Genomic DNA, 26,888 nt, shown 5'->3' on the forward strand with positions numbered 1-26,888 from the left:
GAATATAAGACGCACCCACATTTTCAGCCTCTTTTAGGAGGGGAAAAAGTGTATCTTATACTCCGAAAAACACAGTAAACCTCAAAACAAAAGAGCAAAAAAATAAAATAGAACCAACACAGAAACATCTGGTTCAGCAGATGTGAAATTCATCATCAGCCCAATAGCGTTGGTCGCTCCAAGTCCTCTTTATCTTTCTAGCCAGATCTAGTTCTCTTCCCTTCTAGGATCCCCCCCTGATCTCACTCACTTTCTTTTCTCGTTCTCCCTTTCCAGCGAGTCTCTGCCCACGATTTCCTCCAACAAGAGCCAGGATTCGGCCTTCCCGAGTGGCACCATGCCTACAGCAACGTATACCTCCCAGAACAGTGCTCAGGGACCACTGTACGAGCAGAGATCCACTCAGACCCGGCGGTACCCCAACTCCATTTCGTCCTCGCCCCAAAAAGACTTAAGCCAAGCCAAGGTAGGCTGGAGCTCTTGGGCGGCGTCAGACTCGCAAAAGCTTATCCTTAGGAGGGAGAATTCCAGAGCAAGGCAGGTGGTGTAGTGGTTAAGGGGTTGGTCGAGAAACCAGGAGACGGTGAGTTCTAGTTCTGCCTTAGGCATGAAAGCCGGATGAGTGAGTTTGGGCCAATCACCAGGAGAATGGGAGTTCTAGTCCCACCATAGGCATGAAAGCCAGATGGGTGACTTTAGGCCAATCACCAGGAGACGGAGAGTTCTAGTCCTATCTTAGCCATGAAAGCCTGCTGAGTGACTTTAGGACAAACACCAGGAGCCTGGGAGTTCTAGTCCCACCATAGGCATGAAAGCCAGATGGGAGCCTTCCAACCAGTTCCTCTCTCTCAGCCCAACCCACCTTGCAAGGTGGTTGTGTGGAAAATAGGAGGAAAGGGTTCTTTAGATAATCTTCTATTATCTATTACATTTTCTATTATCTATTACACTATCTATTACATCTATTAGATAATAAAGATAATGTCTGAAGTTACCTGTAAACTTTTAAAGGTGGGATAAAACTATATATATAAGCTTGTTCTTTGGTGCCAAATTCTGCAGCATTTAGAAGGTTTAGACCCTGTTGTATTGATGAAGATAATTAAGAGAGAAATTGGCAGTTAAGATTAGATAGATAGATAGATAGATAGATAGATAGATAGATAGAATAGAGAAATAGTGAAAAGAGAGATAAATATAGACTGATAGATGATAGAGTGATAAGAGAGACAGACAGATAAATAGAAGATATATATATATATATGTAGATAGATAGATAGATAGATAGATAGAGATAGAGATAGATAGATATAGATAGATATAGATATGTCTTCTTAAGTTTTCGCGGGTGTGTATATGCAAAAAATTAAAATCTCGGGTGTTTTCCCGTGTCATGATAAATAAGTTAATTTAAATTGTTTAAAATTCTGGTTAAGAATTCTTTTTAGAAGATTTTAAGCTAGGATTTTAACCAGAATTTTAAACAATTTTAATTAACTTATTTATCATGACGTGGGAAAACACCCGAGATTTTAATTTTTTGCATATATATATCTATCTATCTTGCCAACTCACAGTGAGTCCAGGTGGCTTACAGCCACAGTACAAAAACCCAATATGTATGTATGTATATTTGTTTGTTTGTTTGTTTGTTTATTTATTTATTTATTTATTTATTTATTATTATTTTTTTATTTATTTATTTATTTATTTATTTATTATATTTATTATATTTATATATCGCCCTTCTCCCGAAGGACTCAGGGCGGTGAACAGCCAAGATCTAATACATAAATATGAAAGTTAAAACAATTTAAAACCAGATTAAATACTTTGGCCCACAATTAAAAACATCCCATTAAAATCCAATTTAAAATTTAAAACCGTTAACATATCTTGTATCTCTTGTCCTTTTCTCTAGAACGGCTTCAGCTCGGTGCCACCGACGCAGTTGCAAACCACCCAGGCAACTGAAGGTAAGCCCCCTTGCTTGGGCATGTGAGGAGTGGGTGGGCAGCATGGTACCCTCACTTTCCAACCTGGCCTGAATTTGTTACTTTGGCACCCCAGAAGTGTCAATGCTGAGTCCAGCATCGTGAGAGCAGACTGAAAAAGAGGGAGGTGTCACTTAGCATCTCTGTGGCTCAGGGCCAAGAATCCCCTCTCTCTAGTTTCCTTGCTGCCCCCTGGAATTCTTTCCAGGATTTTGGGGGTCTACCCTCATGCTAACTAGGACCGATCACAGTTGGGCACTGAATCTGGGAATCCTTCAATTGCCCATTCCGATACTTGTGGGGCTGTGTTTGCCCACCTCATAACGCACCTAGAAGGGGATTTGCAAGGGGGCAGCAAGCATAGCGGAGCAGGGGAATACGGCACCCGGGTCAAACATCCTGCTCCTGAACAAGGTTGGATCTCAGGTGTCTGTGAAAGCATCTACTTAGGTGTTTCTCAACCTCCTCGGCCATTTTAAGATGCGTGGACTTCAACTCCCAGAATTCCACAGGAGGCTGAGGAACGGTGGCCTAACATGGTCACTTTTAAGAGCCCATCAGCAACAAAATCACATCAGCACCCAGGGGAACCAAATTTCCCATTTCCCATTCTTGCGATTAGCAAATCCAAAAAATATTCCTCGTTGCTTTGACCGCTCTTGTTCTGTTCGCTGCTTAATCCGTCTGCCTCTTCCACCCCCCCTTCCCTCCTTTCTCTCCTGGTTCTCTCTGCCTCTTCGATCCCCTCCCCCAGGTTCTGCCGGGTCTGCTGTAAAATCCGACTCCCCTTCGGCCCCCAGCATCACAGCCCCTCTGAGCGACGCCGTGTCTGCAGCTTCCTTGCTGACCACGGCCACCCAGCATTCCTCGGTGCTCAGCAGCCTGAATCACGCCGAGGAGCTCTCGAACACAGCCGCCACGCAACACAGCAGGTACCGTCGAGATTGGGGTGGGGGCGCAGCCAGCGAGGCCCCCGCCCTCTTCACCTTCCGGGCCTTGAGCCCTTCTCTTCAGGCCCCCCAAATCCTCCAGCTATTGAAGCCCAAAAACGAAGGCCAAAAACACCAAAACTATAAAGCCCGCTTGGAAAGAGTAAACTTTAGGACAGACCCCCATGGTCCCGGGAATCAAAATTCAGGCGCTTGGCAATGGACTCATTGGATCACGTGATTCCCCTTTGGTGATCAGCTGGGGAAGCCTGGGTTACTAATTTAGCCACTGCCGCGATTCGCTTAACAAACATGGGCAAGAAAAGTCGTAAGATGGGACAAAGCTCACTTCACAAACGTCTCGCTTAGCAACATAAATTGTAGACCCCCCCATTACGGTCGTAAGTCGAGGACTACCTGTATTTAGGACGGTCATGCGATTCCCTTTTGTGACCAGCAAAAGTCCATGGGGTGGGGGGAACGCCAGACTCACGTCATAACCGTGGGACTAACTTAACAGTTGGCCCTGATTTGCTTTTAACAATTGTGGCAAGAAAGGTCACAGAATGAGGCGAAACTCCCTTAAGATGCCTCCCTTAACAATAGAAAATTTGGGCTGAATCGTCGTCGTGAATCGAGGACTTAATGCCTGCATTTCCGAAGACATAAAGACAGTTCCAAGATAATAAAGCATGGAAGTGAAGTATGAAATATGAAATAAATGTAATGATAAAAGATATGAAGCGTTTTTTTTTTTTTATGGGAGACAAGCCATTGTTAAACAATTGTTAAATGAGAATAATAGTATAGAGGGATATAATAAACTGTCAAATAAGAGAAATTAAATAACCTGTCAATTTTGGATATGGGAGTAAGCACAAAAGAATTATAACCGATCGACACAGTTTCTGTAATTGTAATGGATGATGGTGGTTTTATTTATTTATTTACTTATTTTAATTTGTATACCGCTCTTCTCCAGCGGGACTCAGGGCGGTGAACAGCCAGAATAAAACAGAACATACAAAATTTAAAAACAGTTTAAAAATAATTAAATATTTTGGCCGTATTATGTTTTGATTTGTTTAAAAATAAAATATTTTTTTTTTTAAAGACAGTTCCAAATTGTAGCACATGCACAGCACAGCAACGACAAGGGGAGAAAAAGGGGAGAATCGTTTAATTTGATTTCACCAGAGAATCCGTGTCGGAGAAAACCGAGTTGACTTATGATTGGAAGGAAGAGAATTCTTAAATGTTGATTTAAATGTTTCTTCCCACAGTACCTTACCTGCCCAACAGAACAGCCTCTCTTCCTCAACTTCCTCTGGTCGCACGTCAACTTCGACTCTCTTGGTGAGTGGGGATCCAGACGAGGGACCAGGGAGGAACACCTGAGGAATAATAAAACACCTGAGAAAAACAGGGCCACCTTCTCTCTCCCCTTTGAACCATCTCCCCTTCCGTCCCCTTAAGGCTCCTAAAAGCCATCTCCACCCTCCGTTCCTGCCTCGCTCAGCCTGTAAGCTAGTCAGGATTGGCAAGCCCCCAAATCAAATCCCAAAACTGAAGCCCCGTAGATCTCCAGAATCGGCCAAGGTGGATTTGAACTAAGAGAATATTTGTAGCTCAAGATCGAACTGGGGGGGTGCTGTGAGAGTGTGGTCGTTTTCTGGCAGACGTTTTCATGACCCAGCTTGGTAACGTCATCCGTGTTAGAAGAGGAAGAGAGGTGTGTGGAATGGAAGGGAATAAGAATAAGAAAGAGAAGGGAGGAAGAGGGGGACAATGACTCTGAACTTGGTGCTTCTCTTGCAAACGTTTCATGACCCAGCTAAATAACATCATCAGTACTGGCATGTGGTTTTGTTCTTGGTTTATATACAGCACCCTGTTTTCCCGAAAATAAGACCTCCCCTGATAATAAGCCCAATCGGGCTTTTGAGCGCATGCGCTAAAATAAACCTCCCCCCCCCCGAAAATAAGCCCTCCCTGAAAATATTTAAACGCAGAGCTGGAAATCAGCTAAGACGGCTAGAGAAGCCCAAAAATAATAAGACCTCCCCGAAAATAAGGCCAAGCGCTTATTTCGGGATCCAAAAAAATATAAGACCGGGTCTTATTTTCGGGGAAACACGGTAGCTTGCCCTGCCAGCGTTGGGGCTGGGTGGGTTTCTCCTTGGTGGTTCCTTGACTGGAGTGTTGCTTTCTGCTCGATGGTTTCTCTGGTGTCAATCCCTGCTTATCTGGGTGTTGACAGACTTAACCTAGTTGGGTTGTGAAACCTCGGCAAGGAGACAAGTTCAGACAGTAGACAGAACCTCACAGTGGACTCTTACTTCTGTGTGCCCATTTCTGAAGCTGACCACCTCAAGGTCCTCCACCATCCTGACCTCCTCACGTCCCCCGTTGCTTTCTCTCCCGTCGTCTTTTCCCCTCCCCTCCTTCTGTAGCACACCAGCATGGAGAGCGAAGCCGTGCTCCACTCTTCTACAAGCACTTTCTCCACCGCCTCCAGTACTGTCTCGGCCGCACCGCCGGTGGTCAGCGCCCCCTCAAGCCTGAGCAGCGTCAGCAGCCTGGGCCTGAGCCTCAGTAATAACTCCACTGTGACGGCCACCACACGGAACTCCATAGCCACGACGTCAGGTGTTTCCTCAAGGACCAGGGTTGGGTCGGTCGGTCGGTCGGTTGGTTGGTCAGTTGGTCAGTCCTGGTGATGACCGTTGGGTTGGGAGAGGATTCCAAGATGGAAGCCCTTTGAAGGAGGGCAGGTCAAAAAAGAAATTTGATTGTAGGGTATTATTTCTCCCAGTAAAGCCTGGGAGAAATTTCTCTCTACTCCGTCTTGTAACCAAACTGAATCAAGTCGGCACTGCCTTGAGTCTCTTTCTTACCCTTTGCACTTCCCCAGGATCGAATTATAACCCTCTTTTTTTCCTCCTCCTTTTCCTTTTCCTTCTCCATCTCTTCATCATTTCCTTCTCTCCTTCTCCTTTTTCTTTTCCTCCATCTTCATCATTTTCATCTCCTCTTTAACTCTCCTCCTTTCTTCTCCTTCTTCACCTTCTCCTCCGTTCTCTCTTCTTTCTTCCTCATTCTTATTCTTCCTCCTCCTCCTCTTCTTCCTTTTCCTCCTCCTCCTCCCCCCTCCTTTTCCCTTCTCCCTTCTTTCTTCCTCCTTCCTCCTCCTCGTCTTCCTTTTCTTCCTCCACTACTTCTTCTCCTTCTTCTTTTCTTCCCCCTCCTCTTCCTTTTCCTCCTCCTCCTCCCCCCTCCTTTTCCCTTTTCCCTTCTCCCTTCTTTCTTCCTCCTCCTCTTCTTCCTTTTCTTCCTCCACTACTTCTTCTCCTTCTTTTCTTCCTCTTCCTTTTCCTCCTCCTCCATCTTGTCCTCCTCCTTCCCCATCTTCTTCCTCCTTATAGGAAAGGCTCCCCCCAACCTGCCTCCCGGCGTGCCACCGTTGTTGCCGAACCCGTACATCATGGCGCCAGGGCTGCTGCACGCCTACCCGGTGAGTCAAGCCCACCGGGCCATCCTCCACCTCGGCGAACCCACGCCAGTAGATCCTACTCCACTCTTAACCAGTAGAGGAGCAGGAGGGACAGCGCGTGGGAGAACAACCCCGAGCAGTACCGGATGTGGTTGTCGCAGCCCCCCTCAAACACTGCCTGAACTCACAACAACTGTCTCGGACACCCGTTGGCAAGAAGAAAAAAAATATTTGCAAATGATCTTCTCCCTCACTGGGGAGAGAAAAGCTAGTTTGTCCCTCAACCCATCTCTAAATCATATAATCCTGTCGCTGTTAACACAGGGCACCAGTTAAAGTAGCTGTTCTCCCTGGGATTTTAGGAAGGAGTGCCTGTCCAGGGTAAACATTCATCCCGAAATATCTTGATTTATTTTTCTTCTTTCCGCTTGAATAAACCGGAGGAGGTTCCATGGTTCTGATTACAGAATCCCGCTGCTTTAACCTGTAAACAACATAACACCAAGAATGTTATTTTATTTAGAGTTAAAGTGCTGTCACTCTGCAGTTAAAGTAATAACATTCTATGCGTGTCAAAGAACAATCCCTCGCTTTGAGGCTTCCGCAGTTGTCGGCAAATGGAACGAGTGGGAAAAGATGTAAAATGAAATGATTTTGTTTTTCCACTTGTGCATTTTCCTGTGGAGTTTACACATTTTGAAAATGTCTTTCCTCGATAACGTTTATGCTTTACTATGCCAGTCTAGCAGAACACAATTTGGCTTGTAATTTTATTTTTAAGGCAGGCATTTCTTAACAGCATATGGACCAATGTATAAATAATCTCGGTGTAAATTAAAGCCCACCCAGATCTCTAAAGCTGCCTCTTTGAAATCCCAGTTAGGGCATCCAGAAATAATAATCATCATCTCACTATGAAACGTTTTGAAAAATTCCTAATTTCTGTCTCTCTCTCTCTGTTTCTCTCTCTCTCTCTCTCTCTCAACTTCTTTGCAACTCGCTCGGCTTCTGTTGCAGCCACAGGTTTATGGCTACGATGACTTACAGATGCTTCAGACAAGGTTCCCATTGGTGAGTTCAACCCAGCCTTCCCCAACAGGCAGTCCTCGCCTTAATGGCCACAATGGAGCCCAAAATTTCTGTTGCTAAGGGAGACATTGGTTACATTGGTTGCCCCCCTTTTACGAACTTTTCTTGCCGCAGTTGAAATTTCCAAACAAACAATTTAAAATGAGGAGTAGGGTAAAATACAATAGTTATAGCATAAAATACAATAATTTAATACATAAATATGTAAAATAGAATAAAATGACATCCAATTATATTTCTGCATCATCCCTGCAATCTACCCCAATCAGGCAGTCGTTTAAGTGAATCCCTGCGCTTGTTAAAATTAGTCGCTCAGTTGCGAAGGGATTCGCCCTCGACTTTTCTGGTTAGAAGTTCGCAAAGGGGGACCGAGGGACCCCCTCAGGAATGCTGTGACCGTCATAAATACGAGATGCCGAGCGTCTTAATTTTGACGACGTGACCACGGGGATGCTGCAGGGGTCATAAGTGTGAAAAAACCCGGTCCTGAGTCACTTCTTTTCAATGCCGTTGTAAGTTTGGACGGACACTAGATGAACCGTTGGAAGTCGAGGACTACCTGTAGCTGCGAGGTTTCTCTTGTAAGGACCTTTTAAAAAAAGAAAAAAAAAACTAATTTTGCTGCTGTGGTATCTTTCCCCCAACGTTTTGTGGTAAACAGAGGTGGGTTTCAGCAGGTTCTGATCGGTTCTGGAGAACCGGTAGCGGAAATTTTGAGTAGTACGGAGAACCGGTAGTAAAAATTCTGACTGGCCCAGCCCACAACTATTCTCTGCCTCCCGAGTCCCAGCTGATCGGGAGGAAATGGGGATTTTGCAGTATCCTTCCCCTGGAGTAGGGTGGGAATGGAGATTTTATAGTATTCTTCCCTTGCCACGTCCACCAAGCCATGCCACTCCCACAGAACCGGTAGTAAAAATTTTGAAACCCACAACTAATTGTAAAGTCTGCAAACGTAATTTCCCGTTACTGGGGCGTCACCTTCCCCCTTCCTCACTTCTCCTCCTCTTCCTCCCTTCCTTCCAGGACTACTACAGTATCCCGTTTCCCACACCGACCACCCCTCTGACCGGAAGAGATGCAAGCTTGAACAGCCCTTATTCTGGTAAGAGGAGAGACCGGAAGGGAGGGAGATTCCTTTGGGGCAAACAGATGGCAAATCAAACCTTTCACCCACACCGAACTGTCATGCCCCCATGCCCGACAGGGGAAGACGAGCTGGAACCTGAACGGACAGAGATTGAGGGGGCGGCTTCGTTGGCTTTGAAGGAAAATGGGGAAGGGCAGGGCCAATCAAGCCAGGGCCTTTCAGGATTAGGACAGTTTGTAGACCGGGAGGAACGGGGGCAGGTTGAACATAGTGCTCAGGCGAGGAGCAAGGACCACCCCCTCCTGATCCGAGAGAGTGGAGAGAAGGCGAGAACAGCGCAGACTGACCCAACTACTCGGGAGGAGAGCGCCCTGCCCCTCTTCACAAGGCACACCTGGGGAATGAGTCGAGATTCTGTGGGGAGGGGCATTTGTCAGGAACAAACACAAAGTTCCCGAAGTATTGAGTGCCGACGTATGAACTTCCCAAGAGTCCTTCCATTCCTTCTGGCGTTCTGGACTAATTCCCTGGATCCTTTGCTTCCTGAATTCCTTGATTTGCCCTTCTTGGATTTATTTGCTGTGTAGCCTTGGTGTACACAGCGTTGGGCTGGATTATTTGCAGGCAAAGAGGCTGCTTGAGGTGTGTGCGTGGGGGGTTGACATCACTTTGCTCTGGGACTGGCCAGAAACATGGGAGCGTTTGGGGAAATTTGGAGCAATAAAGGGGCGGTTTGAACTGCCAGCTGTGCTGTGCCCTGGGTCATCACACCATCCGGCACGAATTTGTTGCACCGGGACAGGGCCCGGCTTTACCCACGCGCCCCCCCTCCCATTTCTTCCAGGTGATCTCACGAAATTTGGCCGAGGCGATGCCTCTTCGCCCGCGCCGGCGACCACGCTGGCCCAGCCTCAACAGAACCAGACCCAAACGCATCACACCACCCAACAGACGTTCCTCAACCCGGCCTTACCGCCTGGCTACAGTTATACCAGCCTGCCCTACTACACCGGGGTTCCCGGGCTGCCCAGCACTTTTCAGTACGGGCCCGCTGTCTTTCCCGTGAGTATGCCAGCCTGCTGTGGGGGGGCGGGGGGTTTGAGCCCCCTTCCCGCCTCTCCCCCTCCCTCTCCTCATTCTCCCTCCTCTCCGCTTTCCCCAGGTCGCCCCTACTTCTTCCAAACAGCACAGCGTCAACGTCAGCGTGAATGCCTCGGCCGCCCCATTTCAACAAGCCAGTGGTTATGGGTCCCACGGATACAGCACAGGTAAGGGGATTGTAAACGGGCAGCCTTCGATTCGTAACGAGTGGGGAGGAGCAGAATCTAGCTCACGCTTTTTATACGCTTTCCGGGTCCGTTCAGGGGGGCCGCTTGCTAAATTCTTACCCTGAGGCCGTCATGACTTACGACGGCAACGGAGGCCAAAATTTCTCTTTCCAAAAAGCGAGACGGTTGTTCAGTGAATTTGGCCCCGTTTTTCGACCTTCCTTGGCTGCCAGCGAATCGCTTCAGCCGTCAAGTTAGTAACGGGGCTGTTAAGCGAATCTTGACTTGGCTCGTCAGAAGGTCTCGGAATCACGTGACTTGGGACACCGTCATAAATACGAGTCGGTTGCCGAGCATCTTTTGGCTCCCCTGACCGGATGCTGCAATAATTGAGCCATAGGTGTGAAAAACAGTTGTAAGTCCCATTTTTTCAACTTCAAACGATCACTGAACGACCGGTTGTATTGAGCTCGTGCGTCGGATTCCATGGAGATGTCAGGATCTCTGACTTTTGAATCCCAAAGGAGCTTCCAGCTGCAGGGGCAGCCTAGAAAACCAGGGACAAAGAGCACCACTGTTGCTGCTTTTGGGAGATATTTCCCAGACTGTCTTAAGAATTTGAGATTTACAGACAATTCGTATTGGCTACACAAGATTCTAACCCCAAAGCCTGTTTTGGATGCTAATTCTAACTGATTGATTGATTAAGATTGCTAATTCTGCTCCTTCCCCCACTCCCACTTTCTCTCTCTCTCTCTTTCTCTCTCTCTTTCTCTCTCTCTCTCCCTCTCTCCAGGAGTTTCCGTAACATCCAGTAACACAGGAGTGCCTGATATCTCTGGGTCTGTTTATTCTAAAACGCAGGTTGGTAATTCGTGAAAAATGTGTATTTTATCCCTGGGAGACTAGGGATAAAAAGATTTATAGGGATAAGAGCCAGTCTGGCCTAGTGGTAAAGGTTCTGGCCTAGCAACCAGGAGTTCTAGTTCTTCCTTAAGCATGGAATTTGGCTGGGTGACTTTGGACCAATTACCAGGAGACCGAGAGTTCTAGTCCCACTTTAGGCATGAAAGCAAGCTGGGTGACTTTGAGCCAATCACCAGGAGATGGGGAGTTCTAGTCCCGCCTTATGGAATTTAGCTGGGTGACTTTGAGCCAATCACCAGGAGATGGGGAGTTCTAGTCCCGCCTTATGGAATTTAGCTGGGTGACTTTGAGCCAATCATCGGGAGACAATTCTAGTCCCGCCTTAGACATGAAAGTCAGCTGGGTGACTTTGGGCCAATCACAAGGAAAAGGGGAGTTCTAGTCCCACCTTAAGCATGGAATTTAGCTGGGTGACTTTGGACCAGTCACCAGGAGATGGAGAGTTCTAGTCCTGCCTGAGAATTGAAAGTCAGCTGGGTGACTTTGGGCCAATCACAAGAAAAGGGGAGTTCTAGTCCCACCTTAAGCATGGAATTTAGCTGGGTGACTTTGGACCAGTCACCAGGAGACTGGGAGTTCTAGTCCTGCCTGAGAATTGAAAGTCAGCTGGCTGACTTTGGGCCAATCACAAGAAAAGGGGAGTTCTAGTCCCACCTTAAGCATGGAATTTAGCTGGGTGACTTTGGACCAGTCACCAGGAGACTGGGAGTTCTAGTCCTGCCTGAGAATTGAAAGTCAGCTGGCTGACTTTAGGCCAATCACAAGGAAAAGGGGAGTTCTAGTCCCACCTTAAGCATGGAATTTAGCTGGGTGACTTTGGACCAGTCACCAGGAGATGGAGAGTTCTAGTCCTGCCTGAGAAGTGAAAGTCGGCTGGATGATTTTGTGCCAATCACCAGCTGACAGGGAGTTCTAGTTCCTCCTTAGCTATAGGGGCTGGGGAATTCTGGGAGTTGAAGCCCGCGAGTCTTTAAAGTTGGCGTGTGAGCCGACCTCCCTTCCCTTTCCTTCCCTCCGCAGCAGTCCTTTGAGAAGCAGGGATTTCACACTGGGACGCCTGCGGCCTCCTTCAACTTGCCGTCGGCGCTGGGCAGCGGGGGCCCCATCAACCCTGCCACGGCCGCGGCCTACCCCCCGGCTCCCTTCATGCACATCCTGACCCCCCACCAACAACCTCACTCCCAAATCTTGCATCACCATTTGCAGCAAGATGGGCAGGTAAGCATGAAATGGCACCTGGGATGGACTTGGCCTCGTCACCAGCTCCCATCCCTGAACCCAGGACTGCCCATAATCTGTCTGTCTATGTGCCTGCCTGCCTACATACCTATCATCTATGTATCTTATCTATTATTCATCCATCTGTCTGTCTTGTCCATCTGTCTGTCTGTCTCTCTCTCTCTCTCTCTCTCTCTGTGTGTATCTTTTCATCCATCCATCCATCCACCAACCTGTCTGTCTGTCTGTCTGTCTATTTATCTACCTACCCATCCATCCACCAACCTATCTATCTACCTACCCATCTATCCATCCATTCATCCATCCACCAACCTGTCTGTCTCTGTCTGTCTGTCTGTCTATCTATCTATCTATCTATCTATCTATCTATCTATCTATCTATCTATCTATCTATCTACCTACCTACCTACCTACCCATCGATCCATCCATTCATCCATCCACCAACCTGTCTGTCTGTCTGTCTGTCTGTCTGTCTGTCTGTCTGTCTGTCTGTCTGTCTGTCTATCTATCTATCTATCTATCTATCTATCTATCTATCTGCCTACCTACCTACCTACCTACCCATCCATCCACCAACCTATCTACCTACCTACCCACCCATCCATCCATCCACTCATCCATCCACCAACCTGTCTGTCTGTCCGTCCGTTCATCCATCCATCCATCCATCCATCCATCTACCTACCTACCTATCATCTAAATCAATCTGTCTATCATTTCTGTCTGTCTACCAAATTTATTGGCCACCCATCTTACCCTAGGTTAACTCTGGGAAGCTTACAATATTTAAAAAAAAAACAAAAAAAAAACCCCAACTCTAAAACTATATAAAGACTACAAAACTAGAAAAACGCATGTCTTAACGTGCCCATCCTTTTACATCCTCTTTACCGTACGGCTGCCAGACTCCCAGAGTCGCCGGATAAGTGACAGGCAACGCGAGCATTTAAGCAATAACATTTTCCGAGTTTTTTGGGGTTTTTTTTTTTCCTTCCGATTCCGGGATCCGGGGCTCGAGTCTGCTCCGTCTCTTAAACCGAGTGTAGATGGGGGGGAGGTGCGTTGTTGGCCGACCCTCAACCCTCAACCCCTTTTTCTTCCATTTACCCCCCTCCCTTTTCTCCCCCCCCCCGCTCCCCCTTGCAGAGCAGCACCGGCCAGCGCAGCCAAGGCAGTTCCATCCCGCAGAAATCGCAGGCTAACAAGTCGGCCTACAACAGCTACAACTGGGGTGCCAACTGATACACCCCCCCCCTCTCTTCTCCTCCTTCTCCCCACGGCGGAAGCAGCAGCAGCAGCAGCGCGACACTTCGACCAAGAGACCCGGCAGAAGAACGACAGAGACCCATCCAAAAAACGAAACAAAACAAAAAAAAGGAACGAGAGACGCCCCCGCCCTCCCCCGCCCCTCCCTCCACCCCCACCCCCCCGGGAGAGTGCCTCCCTCCCCCCTCGGCACGGCCCCGACAAAAGCCTTGGGAGACGCCCGTCCGTCCGGTCGGTCTCGGACCGGACCGGACGTTCCTCCCTCCTTCCCTCTTCCTCTTCCTCTCATCTCCCATTATCGTATGTAATATAGAATTTGCATCTTTTTTTTTTTCTCTCTCTCCTCTCTTTTTTTTTTCCTTCCCCCCTTCTCCCCGCATTCATTCAGAGAGCCGTTCAGCCGTTAGGGGCCTTTTTTCTTTCTTTCTTTTTTTTCTTTCTTTTTTTTCTGTTTTGTTTTCTACTCCTTGACTCTCCCACTCACCCCCTCCCGAGCCTTGCCCACCGCCCCCCCCCCAAAATAAATTACTGCCCAGCGAATCCAAAGGAGGCAACACCTGGAATTTCCCCCTCCCTCCCTCCCTCCTTCCCCCCCCTCCCTCCCCAATGCCCTCCCCTCCTTTATTATTAGGAATAAGAGCAGTAACTGATCTGAACCGCGTTGTAAGATTAATTAGTTGAAGTGGTTTTTTTTGTACTGTGTTCTAAATTTAATGGATAAATGTGTCTTGTATATAAAAATGAAAACCCCATTCTGTTTTTCTGGACGCGTAGTGCATTTTTTTTTTTCCCCTTCCTTCCTTCTTGAGCTGTTCCGGCTTCTGGATCTTGAAACAAACTTCCGTTCAGGTCTTCCTCGAATTAGCGACCGTTTGAACTTGTCACATACTTGAAAAAAAAAAGGGGGGGGGGTTAAATCCTGGATGAAAGTCCTCTAATGTGAGGACCCAGTTTGTGGGGGCAATAAGCTGACTTTGTATAAATATACGAAAGTATGAAGGCTATTGCTTAACGCACTGTAAGCCGCCCTGAGTCTCCAGAGAAGGGCGGCATATAAATCAAATTAAAATAAAAAAATAACGGTTGTGCGCCCTACTTCCCCCAAAGCTCACACTTAAGGACCTCTACAAGAAACGTAAAAGCGAGTTAGCCGCATGATTTTACAACCGTCACGACATACAAGGGCTAAACGGCTTGGTCGTATGTCGAGGACTGCCTGTCCAGGGTTTTGGTGGGAAATTGTGTCTTGACAACAAAAAAAGAGATGAAGATGAGAATCGGGGCCGTAATATTGACCTGGAGAAAATTAGGAAACCAAACTCAGACCTTTTGAAATTAAATTTAAATTTTAAACATAATCCGTGGCAATCTTTTGTGGATCATATGATTAAAGATTTAAAGTTTTTGCTTGATGGTTTTTAACAATACAAGACCATGAAAAGGGGAAAAGCAAAAGAAAACTGGCATTTTTTTAAATGGGAATTTAACTGGATGGAGAGAACGAGTCATTTATTTTTTTCTCTCTCTTTTTTTTTAAAGGGCTCCCATTGCAAATAAAAGTGTTTTTTTTTTTGCAGAAAATAAGGTTTTTTTTAAAAAAGAGGTTCCAAGAGCAAATAATACTATTGCAATAGACAAAGAATATCTGTAATTCACCAGATTGGAACTAAAAATATTGAAGAAATAACACTTAATAGAGGTTCTCCTAAAAATATATATTTTTGGAGAGGTTCCTTTAGCACATGGGGAGTGGGCCCTGTGCAGAAGCTTATTTCCAGTACTTTATTTGGGCAAATAAAAAGAGGAGAAAATACTCAGATGGATCTTAAAATGATGCAGCCAAATTCAGAATATTGCATTGACTGACAACTGAAATCAAGGCTTAACAGAGGCCCTCCCTTGGAGACTAGCCAGGAAATGCCACAAAAAAGTTTTTTTTTTGCAAAAAAAATAGTTTATTTTTAAATTTATTTTTTATGACACAATAGTTGATCAAAGAAATACAGAGCAGAGCGGTTTGTGCTTTATAGAGGCGCACGGACTTCAACTCCCAGAATTCCTCCGCCGGCTTTGCTTGAGCTTCGCCGGCAGAAAGGGATTCTGGGAGTTGAAGTCGCCCGGATGGAGGAAAACGTCACTTCGGGGAAGTGAACGTGGTGAGGACGATGTCGTGAAAACCCTTTGCTTTACGGCCGGGAAAAAACAAAAACAAAGCGCCTTTCGCGACGGGGTGGCGGAAGCGAGCGCTCCTTGAGCTGGGAGAGCCCCGACTCGCTTTACGGCCGCTGGGCGGAATGAGCGTTTTCGACCTTTTCCGAGGCTTTTTCGGCTTCCGGAGGTGAGATCTGGGGGTCCCCTCGGCAGGTCGGCCCCCCCCGCTCCCCCTTTCCCGCCCCAGGAGCCTCCCGAGCGCCTGCAGGGGGCAGAAGCCTCGCCGGTGGAGCCCATTCCTGGCCTCTTCGCTTTCGGGGTGGGGGTTGGACCACCGATCCCATCATCCCCTGCCCCAGGGAGGGGGGAGGGGGGGCCCAATCCGTAAACGAGGCCCTCCTATCCCTGGGAGGTTAAAGCAGCACCGGTTGGACTTCTGTACCTGTTGGATTCCCCCCCCCATATATATATACATATATGCATACATACATACATGCATATATACATGCATACACACATATACATACATACATATATACATGCATGCATATATACATGCATACACACATATACATACATATATACATGCATGCATATATACATGCATACACACATATACATACATATATACATGCATGCATATATACATGCATACACATATACATACATATATACATGCATGCACATATACATAAACATACATATACATACATATATACATGCATGCACATATACATAAACATACATATATACATGCATGCATATATACATAAGCATACATATATACATGCATGCATATATACATGCATACACACATACATATATGCATACATGCATGCATACATGTATACATGCATGCATGCATGCATACATACCTGTGTGTGTGTGTGTGTATTACAAACTATTCTAAAAGTACGAGTTCCAGGTATATTAGTAAAAAAAAGAAGCAGACATACTGCGGAACTCCGGAATTTAAGATTTTAAAATTTTAAAAGAATTAAAATTTTATTATACTAAGCTTTCGTCAGCCATCTGCTGACATCGTCAGAGTATTGTATGTAAATATATATATGTATATATATATATACGATAATACACACACACACACATATTTATGTGTGAATTGAAGATAGATAGATAGATAGATAGATAGATAGATAGATAGATAGATAGATAGATAGAATAAAAAAGGAAGGAAGATAATAGAAGGAAGGCAGGCAGGAAGGAAAGAAGTAAATGGATAAGAGATGGATGGATGTATAGAAAGAAAGATATAGAAGAGATAAATGATAAAAAGGAGGAATATAATAGATAAAGGGAAGGAAGAAAGGAAGGAGATGGATAAGAGCTATAGGCAAACAGAAAGATGGATGTCAAATATATATTAGATGAATAGATAAATGGTAGACATAATGTAAAAAAGAGTCAGACAACTATATAGACTGATGGATATAAATAGACATGAATAATAGATACCAATATCTATCTACGTTATATCTATCTGCCTCTCCCATCTCTATTTCTCTCTCTCTCTCTCTCTCTCCCCTTCTCAGGACCCCTGACCCCTTTTGGGGGGCTTTCACCCGGGATGATGAGGACGATGAAGACGACGAGGACGATCTGGATTTCCAGGAAAATCACTTTTTCCCCGACGGCTTCACTTTCGGCTTCACCTTCGAGCCGGGCGGGATTCACTTCCACGACCAATTTGGCTTCCAGGAGCTCTTCCGGGATTTTAACAACTTCTTCAACGACATCGGAACCCGGAGCCTGCCTCCCCCGTCCTTTGGTGGGTGCCCTTTCGGGGGCTTTGACCCAGTGGTTTGAAGCATTTCCTTCTTTCCCTCCCTCCCTTCCTCCCTCCTTTCTTTCTTTCCTTCCGTCTATTCCTTCCTCCTTCCATTTCCTTCCTCTCTTTATTCTTTCCTCCCTCCCTTCCCTCTATTCCTTCCTTACTCTCTTTATTTCTTCCTCCCTCCCTCCCTCCTCCCTTCCTTCCTTTCCTCTTCCTTCCTTCCTTTTCTGCTTTCCTTCCTTCCTCCCTCCCTCCCTTCTTCCTTCTTTCCCTCTATTCCTTCCTTCCTTACTCTCTTTATTTCTTCCTCCCTCCCTCCTTGCTTCATTTCTTTCCTCTTCTTTCCTTCCTTGCTTTCCTTCCTTCCTGCTTTCCTTCCTCCCTCCCTCCTTCCCTCTATTCCTTTCTTCCCACTTTCCTTCCTTCCTCTCTATTCCTCCCTCCCTCCCTTCCTTCCTCTCTTCATTCCTTCCTCTTTGCTTCCTTCCTTCCTGCTTTCCTTCCTTCCTGCTGTCCTTCCTTCCTCCCTCCCTCTTTCCCTCCATTCTTTCCTTCCTTTCTCTATTCCTCTCCCCCTGCTTTCCTCTTTCCTTCCTTCCCACTTTCCTTCCTTCCTTCCTTCTCTATTCCTCCTTCCTTCCCTCTATTCCTTCCTCACTCCCACCCTTCCATTCTTTTTACAGTCCAACCTCCCCCCCTTCCTCCCCCTTCCCCAGATTTGCTTCTGAATCTTAAGTTCCACTTTCCTTTTTTTTCCCCCTCCCAGAATTCCCTCGCTTGGAATGCCGCCCACCGCCCACCAGCCCCCCTGCTGACAAGGGACAGACCCTCCGCGATTCGATGCTGAAATTCCCGGACAGCCAAAGCCCCGGAGCTGACGAGGGTCCCAATCCACCAATTCCAGGGGGGAGACCCTGGGCCCCTTTCCGAGGGGTGCGTGGGGGGGGAGTTGTCATGGGCTGGGGGTGGTGGGTGGGAGAAATTAGCTCCTGTAACCCCCACTGACATTCCCCATTCAACTTTCCTTGAATTATCCAAACACTGTAAGGTGTTTCTTTCTTTTCTTTCTTTTTTTTCTTAGTGAGCCAATGATCTTTTTTTCTCTTCTTCTTCTTCTTCTTCTTTTTGCAGTTTCAAGAGAGCCAGTCGGATGCCCCCGATTTGAAAGATTCCCGCAAAGAGGATGGAGGTCAGAGGCTGAATTTTGCAGAAAGATCTAATGCTAAGCCGGGGCGAATATCTGGAGCGTTTCAACCATCGTAGGATTCGGATGGAGAGCTTGTCCCGAATATTTGCAGTCTTTTATTTTTAAAGATCTTGATAGCCAATCAATCCAGTCCTTTATTTCTGCTCACAGATCAGGATAAGAAGGTGGATCACAAAGACGCAAACTTTTAAAAGCTAAAGAAAAATCCCCAAAGTGAAAACATTAAAAAAAAACCCTATAAATAGATAGATAGATAGATAGATAGATAGATAGAGAGAGAGAGAGAGAGAGAGAGAGAGAGAGAGAGAGAGAGAGAGGTTGAGGTCGAGATAGAGAGACAGAGAGAAAGAGAGATAGAAAGATAAATAGATAGGTAGAGATAGAGAAAGAGAAAAGTAGATAGAGAAAGAGGTCGAGAGAGAGATAAAGAGAAGGGGAGAGAGAAAGAGGTAGAGATAGAAAGAGAGAGGTGTATATATATAGAGAGAGAGAAAGGTAGAGAGAGAAAGAGGTAAAGAGACGGGTAGAGATAGATAGATAGATAGATAGATTGATAGATTGATAGATGATAGATAGATGTAAAGGAAGGTAGAAAGAAAGGTAGAGAAAGAAAGGTAGAGATAGATGATAGAAAGAGGTAGAGAGATAGATAGAAAGAAAGAGAAAGAGGTAGAGGTAGAGATAGAGAGGTAGAAATAGAGAGAGGTAGAGGTCGAGAGAAATAGAGATAAAGGGGGAGAGAAAGAGGTAGAGATAGAGAGATAGAAAGAAAGAAAGGTAGAGGTAGAGAGAGAGGTAGAAATAGAGAGGTAGATAAAGGGGGAGAGAGAAAGAGGTAGAGATAGAGAAAGAGGTAGAGAGATAATATATAGAGAGAAAGGTAGAAGTAGAGAAAGAGGTAGAGAGGCAGAGGGGTAGAGGTAGAGATAGAGATAAATAGATATAGAGAAAGAGAGAAAGAAAGGTAGAGAAAGAAGAGGTAGAGATAGATGATCGATAGATAGAAAGAGAGAGATACAGATGTATATAAAATACATAAAGGTAGAAACATTTGAAAAATCTAATATATACTTTGATTAAAAACAAAAAAATCTAAAAACGAAGCCCATCACAAGGGAATAAAAATAGTTTTTGTTTTTTTTTTAAAAAAAGAAAGCTAATTCAGGATTGATGAAACTATCGTAATTCAAAACATTCTCAACCAAAATTGGCAAAACATTGGCCAGGCCTACCAAGCTGCGGTACATCTTATGTGAAGGAAACACTTTTTGGACTCTGGAACTCCCTGCCACCAGATACGTTGGTGGCCACTGAGTTACGCAGGAGCTCCGAGAAATACCTAGGGAAGGGACGATGGCAGCCATAGCCTTATCTTCTGCAGCCAAACCTTTTAAATAATCCCATTTATGACTCTGGATTAATCATTAACCGGCCTTTGCCACCTAATCTCACGTGGAGGGATAGATAACGCTTTAAAAACTTAAATTATAAACTCAAAAGTTAGGAGCTCTTCCAACCCAAACACTCTAATTTATGCCTTTTTCAAAGAGTTTTCGGGTGGCTCCGCTCTCAAGTTTCTAGTCCTCATTGTTGCAGGACAAACACAGAATCTGCTTTTTTGTCTTTTGGCCAAACGGCATTAAGTCCTCCATTTACGACTGGCTAATCCCTTTAGTGACCATTCAAAGGTATCTCGAAACCCTTCAGAAAGATACTTAACGACCTGTTTTCCTGAAGGTCGAGAGGGCCGGCCCCTCGGGGGTTTTGCTTAACGCCCGCAAATTCGCTTAACGACCACCTGGGGGAAATAAGGTCATAAAATCGTTTGCTTGGTGAGCATCATGATTTAAAACCGTAAAGGGGCAGGCTTGCTTATCGCCATAACTCAAGGACGTGCACCGCTCAGACTCCGAAACCCATAACGTCCCATCGGTTTGTTTTTATTTTCTCTTGTCTGGATTTCGTTTGTTTTCCTTTACAGATCTCGACTCTCAAGTAACTTCGAAAGGTTTGCAAGCCATTCTCCCGCCCGCCCAGCCTCGGTCGTATTTCAAAAGCGTCTCGGTCACAAAAGTGATGTCGCCGGATGGGGTGAGTGCAGGGGAGCAGGGTTTGCAGGGCTCAAAACCACGCTGCTTAAAAAAAAAAACCCACCAAGTTTCTAGTCCTCAATGGTTTCCCTCGAAAACTCCGGCCTGTCAGCACTTCAAGCTGCATTTACTCTAGTGCTGACATAAGAAGGAGAGGCGGAGGCGTCTGGAAAGGGATGTTTGACTTTTCACCTACTTATTTTCCCTGGAGATAATATCCCCTAGGAGATGGGATGGGAGGGGGGAAATTCCTTTGAGCTGGAGCAGTAGATAAGGGGTAGAGTGACTTGGAAGATGGCCAATGAGTGCAGGGGAGTGAGGAACGGAAAGGGAGGGTTTTGGGTCTGGAAGTCAGTGTTGGCTGCAATGGAGTCGGGTTTAAAATGTTGTGCTTAATAAATAGGAGTTTTCCTTCAAAGACTTTGTTTGAAATGCAATTTATTTGAGACGACCTTGAAACCTGACAGGGCCTTTTTTAAATCGAAATCTGTTTTTCTGAATTTCTGGCTGTTTTCTTTCTTTTTTTTTTTTTTCTCTCCGGATTTTAAGACGGTCGAGGAACGCCGGACGGTGCGCGACAGCCAGGGCCACGAGGAGACCGTCGTTACTCGGAGCCTGGGGCCTGACGACGGCCTGCCGAGAGGCCCACGTAAGTCTCCGGGGTGGGTGGGTGGGGGCATCCTTTTTTTTTTTTTTTTTTTGGCCAAAGGCCGCCGACACATGTTTCTAGTCCTCATGGCTGCGTAGGGCAACCGGTACATTGAAATTGGGCAAGCAAAAGAATCAGGAACGTGAATCTCTTTAGGGAAACGGGAATAAAACATCAGTAGGAAATTTTTTTTCCCCCTCCCGGTGTTTTGCAGGAGATCCGGCCTCTTTCAGCTCCGGCCCGGATGGAGACCTGAGTGACACGAGTTCTATTCTCAACACTTTTTTCCGCCGCTGGTTCCCGAACCAATAATTCTGCCGGCAGAGAGGCAGGTAAGGGGAAAGATCCGTGCCCAGATGGCATTTTCTCCGTCTTAAGCCTTGCCCTGCATATGGTTCAGTTCGGTCTAGTAGTGAAGGCTAGAAACCAGGAGACTGGGAGTTCTAGTCCCGCTTTAGGCATGAAAGCCGATTGGGTGACTTTGGGCCAATCACCAGGAGACTGGGAGTTCTAGTCCCGCCTTAGGCATGAAAGCTGACTGGGTGACTTTGGGCCAATCACCAGGAGACTGGGAGTTCTAGTCCCGCCTTATGCATGAAAGCCGATTGGGTGACTTTGGGCCAATCACCAGGAGACTGGGAGTTCTAGTCCACTTTAGGCACGAAAGCCAATTGGGTGACTTTGGGCCAATCACCAGGAGATGGTGAGTTCTAGTCCCGCTTTAGGCATGAAAGCCGATTGGGTGACTTTGGGCCAATCACCAGGAGACTGGGAGTTCTAGTCCCGCCTTAGGCATGAAAGCCGACTGGGTGCCTTTGGGCCAATCACCAGGAGACTGGGAGTTCTAGTCCCGCCTTAGGCATGAAAGACAGCTGGGTGACTTTGGGCCAATCACCAGGAGACTGGGAGTTCTAGTCCCGCCTTAGGCATGAAAGCCAACTGGGTGCCTTTGGGCCAATCACCAGGAGACTGGGAGTTCTAGTTCCGTCTTAGGCATGAAAGGCAGCTGGGTGCCTTTGGGCCAATCACCAGGAGACTAGGAGTTCTAGTCCACTTTAGGCACGAAAGCCAATTGGGTGACTTTGGGCCAATCACCAGGAGACTGGGAGTTCTAGTCCCACCTTAGGCATGAAAGCCAGCTGGGTGACTTTGAGCCAATCACCAGGAGACTGGGAGTTCTAGTCCCCCCTTAGGCATGAAAGGCAGCTGGGTGCCTTTGGGCCAATCACCGGGAGACTGGGAGTTCTAGTCCCGCCTTAGGCATGGAGGCCAGCGCAGTCCCTCCCTGTCAGCCCACCTCACAAGGTTGTCGTGAGGAAAATAGGAGGAGGAAGGAATATATATATATATATATATATAAATGTATGTATGTATGTGTGTATGTATATATCCAAGACCTCAGTGCCTTCCGTCGCGCCCTTAAAACCCATTTATTTAAACAAGCCGGGCTGGCTTAAGATGAAATTTTTAACTGTTTTTAAATGTTTTAAACGTTTTTAATTGGTAAATGAGTTTTAATTGGGCCAAATTTATATATCTTTTAATTGTTTTTAATATTTGTTCTGCATGTTTTTTAATCTGGCTGTACACCGCCCTGAGTCCTCAGGGAGAAGGGTGGTATAGAAATCCAATATAAAATAAATAAAAATAAAAAAAATATGTATGATGTATGTATAAGTATGTATATATATATTGTCATTTCCCCCCAGATTTCTATGCATTTCCTGAGCTCGCTCCTGCCTCCTGCTCGGTCGTCGTCTTCGTAGCCTGAAAATAGGACAAATAAAAAAAAACTATATTTATGCTTGAGGTTGGTCTGCGTGCTATTTTTTTTTTTTCTCCTTTTGGAGGATTTGGGCAAAGAAATCGCCCAGGCAGAAACTTCAGAAAAACCCCCGTTGGAAATCACCCTTCTAGTTCCCGAGTCTGGGAATACTGCAGGTAGATTGCTCCTGAAGCTGGAGGTTCTCCAGTGCCGACGGAGAGGCATCGTAACCCTTAACTCAGGACCACAATTGAGCCCGTTGCTAAGCGGGACAGCCCGTGGCTAACGTGAGCCTTGCATCATATTACGACCTCCCCTTGCCACCGCCGTTCAGTGGACCTCCGCGGCCGTTAAGCAAATCCGACGTCCCCCTTGACTTCGCTCGTCGGAAGATCGCAAAAGGTGGATTGCGTGACCTCCGCGACCGTCATAAGTGCGAGTCAGCTGCCTAAGCGTCCGAATTTTGATCCCGTGTCCTTCGCAACCATCATAAGTATGAGTCAGTTGTCTTAAAACATCCGAATCTCGATCCCGTGCCCCCCCACGTCCGTCATAAATACGAGTCAGTTATCTAAAACATCCGAATCTCGATCCCGTGCCCCCCCACGTCCGTCATAAGTACGAGTCAGTTGTCTTAAACGTCCGAATTTCGATCCGGTGTCCCCCATGACCGTCATAAGTATGAGTCAGTTATCTAAAACATCCGAATCTCGATCCCGTGCCCCCCACGTCCGTCATAAGTACGAGTCAGTTATCTAAAACATCCGAATCTCGATCCCCTGCCCCCCACGTCCGTCATAAGTACAAGTCAGTTGTCTTTGACCCCAGCCCCGGAGCTATTGCAACATCTGTAAGTTGTAAGTCCCTTTTTTTCCAGGGCCGTTGCAACTTCGGTCACTAAGCGAACGGTCGTAAATCTAGGACAACCTGCGTATATTACGACCACAGAAATCTCTGCCTCTGGATATGGGGTCTTTCGACAGCCTTTTTCCTCCCTGGCAGATCCCTAAATTAAAAAAAAACTCCCTTTCCCCCCCCCTCCTTCGATTCAAACCCAGGACCAACCTCGACCCCCTATGCCCACCCTCTCCCCCCCCACTTTGACTTCGGGGCCGCAGCCTTGGCCCCCGTCCAACCTGGCAAGGCCTCTCCTTGGGCGGTGTCCTGTGTGTGAGAGACGCCCGTGACCTGCTCCGCGTGTGTGCGTGTTTTTGTGTACCGTTCCAACATCCCAAAGGGCAAGGCCGGCGGAGAATGCCAAGATGCCCAAACGGGTGCCAACGATTCCAACGCCCAATCTCCGGGGGGCATACCCCAAACCTGGCTGAACAAGCCTCCCTAGCTGAGCCAAGTCTACCTGTTGTCTCCTCCGAGGACTTCCCCAGAGGCAAGCCGGACCTCTCCCCTGGCCGCCCACCCACCCACCGTCGTGCCCGCTGACCGTTCCTTTCCCTCTTCTGCCCTTTGCCCTTACGTAACTAGTTGGCCAGGTAATTAATCAACCTTGAATAATTAGCTATTATCCTCCTCGTCGCCCAGCCAAGGAACTTTGCAACGGAGGCATTATATATATATATATATATATATATATATATATATATATATATATATATATATATTGCCCTGTGCCAGCCTGCTTTGCTCCCTCGCCGTGCCAGCCTTACCATGTCTTACGCCCGCTGGCTGGGCACACTTCGAACCCGTTGCAGGCTTCGCAGCCCCCTCCTGCGGCAATGCCTGGCCGAGTTCCTGGGCGTCTTTGTTTTAATCGTGAGTTTTCCCAAGTTGTGGGTTTCGGGGTAGGGGTAGGGGAAGGGTAGGGGGGGGGCTTTTCAGCTGGACGGGGGGTGGGGGGGTGGGAATGCATGGAATTGGTCCAGGTGGGCATCTTCCTCTCCGGTGCTTACGAGAGGTTGCCCTGCAGGCGCAAAGAGAATTCGGAGGTGGGGTGGGAGGGTTTGGGGGAGAGGCGGTGGGGGTGGGAGTCGTGGGGGGGGGCTAATTTTGGGGAGGGGGGGAAACAAAATTGAAGGTTGGAGGAGGGTGTTTGATGAGTGAGGTAGAGAAGAGGATAAGTTGCAGCAATGGAGAAATAACGTTTCCTTCCTTCTGCCTTCCTTCCTTTCCTTCTTCCCTCTCTCTCTCTACCTCCCTTCTCTCTCTCCCTCGTTCCTTTCTTCCGTCTCTATTCCTCCTTCCCACCCTCCCTCTCCCCTTCCCTTGCCTCTCTTTCCTTCCTTCCTTTTCCTTATTCCCTCTTTTCCTCTTCCCTTCCTCCCTCATCCCTCCCTTCTTCTCCCTCCCTCCCTCCCCCTCCCTTGTTTCCTTCCTTTCTTCCTTCCCTATCTTTCCCACTCCCCTTTTCCTTCCCTTCCCTTTCTTTTTTCCTCCCTTCCCTTCCCTTCTCCTTCCCTTCCCTTTCTTTTTTCCTCCCTTCCCTTCCCTTCTTCTCCTTCCCTTTCTTTTTCCTCCCTTCCCTTCTTCTCCTTCTCCTTCCCTTCCCTCTTCCTCCTTTCCTTTCTTTTTTCCTCCCTTCCCTTCCCTTTTTCTCCTTCCCTTTCTTTTTCCTCCCTTCCCTTCTTCTCCTTCTCCTTCTCTTCCCTCTTTCTCCTTTCCTTTCTTTTTTCCTCCCTTCCCTTCCCTTCTTCTCCTTCCCTGCCCTTTCTTTTTTCGTCCCGTCCCTTCCCTTCCCTTCCCTTCCCTTCTTCTCCTTCCCTTTCTTTTTCCTCCCTTCCCTTCCCTTCCCTTCTTCTCCTTCTCCTTCCCTTCCCTCTTCCTCCTTTCCTTTCTTTTTTCCTCCCTTCCCTTCCCTTTTTCTCCTTCCCTTTCTTTTTCCTCCCTTCCCTTCTTCTCCTTCTCCTTCTCCTTCCCTTCCCTTCCCTCTTCCTCCTTTCCTTTCCTTTCTTTTTTCCTCCCTTCCCTTCTTCTTCTCCTTCCCTTCCCTTCCCTCTTTCTCCTTTCCTTTCCTTTCTTTTTTCCTCCCTTCCCTTCCCTTCCCCTCCTCCCCTTTCTTTTTCCTCCCTTCCCTTCCCTTCTTCTCCTTCTCCTTCCCTTCCCTCTTCCTCCTTTCTTTTCCTTTCTTTTTTCCTCCCTTCCCTTCCCTTCCCCTCCTCCCCTTTCTTTTTCCTCCCTTCCCTTCCCTTCTTCTCCTTCTCCTTCCCTTCCCTCTTCCTCCTTTCTTTTCCTTTCTTTTTTCCTCCCTTCCCTTCCCTTTCCCTCCTCTCCTTCCTTCCTTCCTTCCGTTTTCCAGTAGCGTCTGTCGGCAGCCTCTTCTCCTCCAGCTCTCTCTTCTCTAAAACAAAATTATCGAAACCCACGGCTTGTCTTTCACCGAAAGACGGTCGGGTCAAAACCTGCGTGTTTTTTTACATGTAAATACACCTTTTTGCACAATTGGGAGTTTCACGCCGTGGACGGTGGCAGCCTCTCCTGACCTCTCAAGTTATTTATTTGCTTGGATGGGATATTTTGCCCTCCCTGGTACATTTTTAACTAAAAGTGCAAATATTCAGTTGTCTTTTAAACCGAGACAGGAATGACCAATGCAGGAAATCCCCAACGACTGGTAGTCCTCATTTAGTGACAGTTTCAAAGTTACAACGGCGCTGGAAAAAGGGACCGTTATTCACACTTACGGCCACTGCAGCATCTCCCTCGTCACGGGATCCGAATTCAGACGCTTGGCAACTCGTACTTAACGACGGCCGCCGTTTCCTGGGGTCTCGTGATCCCCTTTTGCGACCTTAAGCTAGATTCACTTAACAACCCTGCTCCTAATTTAAGAACTGCAAGGGATTCACTTAACAAGGGTCGTAAAACGGGGGCAAAACTCACTTAACGACCGTCTCGCTTAGCAAGAGAAATTTGGGGCTCCGTCGTGCTCCCAAATGGACCCCAGCATCATTGCAGTGTTTCTGCCTGCAAGGGAGTGAGAT

General features: G+C 46.9%; 3 protein-coding genes across 14 annotated transcripts in view; all 3 read left to right on the forward strand.

Moving 5' to 3' along the window:
* The window catches only part of UBAP2L (ubiquitin associated protein 2 like), a 41,061-nt gene extending 27,003 nt beyond the window's left edge, over positions 1 to 14,058 (forward strand). For 6 of the 12 annotated variants that reach the window (XM_087881352.1, XM_087881360.1, XM_087881353.1 and 3 more), the window contains 13 exons: positions 277 to 466; positions 1,922 to 1,976; positions 2,749 to 2,926; positions 4,207 to 4,279; positions 5,377 to 5,572; positions 6,349 to 6,437; positions 7,434 to 7,487; positions 8,532 to 8,610; positions 9,440 to 9,657; positions 9,758 to 9,863; positions 10,660 to 10,727; positions 11,811 to 12,008; positions 13,177 to 14,058. In XM_087881352.1, coding sequence (XP_087737478.1) covers positions 277 to 466; positions 1,922 to 1,976; positions 2,749 to 2,926; positions 4,207 to 4,279; positions 5,377 to 5,572; positions 6,349 to 6,437; positions 7,434 to 7,487; positions 8,532 to 8,610; positions 9,440 to 9,657; positions 9,758 to 9,863; positions 10,660 to 10,727; positions 11,811 to 12,008; positions 13,177 to 13,272 — 1,600 coding nt within the window. In that variant the 3' untranslated portion in view covers positions 13,273 to 14,058. The remainder of the gene's footprint in view (positions 1 to 276; positions 467 to 1,921; positions 1,977 to 2,748; positions 2,927 to 4,206; positions 4,280 to 5,376; positions 5,573 to 6,348; positions 6,438 to 7,433; positions 7,488 to 8,531; positions 8,611 to 9,439; positions 9,658 to 9,757; positions 9,864 to 10,659; positions 10,728 to 11,810; positions 12,009 to 13,176) is intronic. The other 6 variants (XM_087881363.1, XM_087881357.1, XM_087881354.1 and 3 more) reach the window with 1 other exon arrangement.
* A 1,371-nt stretch (positions 14,059 to 15,429) lies between these two features.
* HAX1 (HCLS1 associated protein X-1) lies at positions 15,430 to 22,995 on the forward strand. The gene is made up of 8 exons (XM_087881125.1): positions 15,430 to 15,634; positions 17,001 to 17,236; positions 18,009 to 18,175; positions 18,374 to 18,431; positions 20,431 to 20,540; positions 21,089 to 21,188; positions 21,403 to 21,520; positions 22,898 to 22,995. Exons 1-7 carry the CDS (start codon positions 15,591 to 15,593, stop codon positions 21,498 to 21,500), a joined length of 813 nt encoding a protein of 270 aa, XP_087737251.1. The 5' UTR covers positions 15,430 to 15,590; the 3' UTR covers positions 21,501 to 21,520; positions 22,898 to 22,995.
* Positions 22,996 to 24,618: 1,623 nt separating this feature from the next.
* Positions 24,619 to 26,888, forward strand: part of AQP10 (aquaporin 10) — an 8,772-nt gene continuing 6,502 nt past the window's right edge. The window contains exon 1 of the mRNA XM_060685043.2: positions 24,619 to 24,723. Within this exon, the coding sequence (XP_060541026.1) occupies positions 24,619 to 24,723 (105 nt within the window). The remainder of the gene's footprint in view (positions 24,724 to 26,888) is intronic.

This window comes from Pantherophis guttatus, chromosome 18 (assembly GCF_059756535.1).
Source record: "Pantherophis guttatus breed Tessera chromosome 18, ASM5975653v1, whole genome shotgun sequence".
Classification (NCBI taxonomy): domain Eukaryota; kingdom Metazoa; phylum Chordata; class Lepidosauria; order Squamata; family Colubridae; genus Pantherophis; species Pantherophis guttatus.

Coding starts and splice junctions, on each gene's coding strand:
- HAX1 (XM_087881125.1), top strand. CDS start 15,591: ATGAGCGTTTTCGACCTTTTCCGAGGCTTTTTCGGCTTCCGGAG. Junction 17,237..18,008: donor CCTGCCTCCCCCGTCCTTTG/GTGGGTGCCCTT, acceptor TCCCCCTCCCAG/AATTCCCTCGCTTGGAATGC. Junction 18,432..20,430: donor TTCCCGCAAAGAGGATGGAG/GTCAGAGGCTGA, acceptor TTTCCTTTACAG/ATCTCGACTCTCAAGTAACT.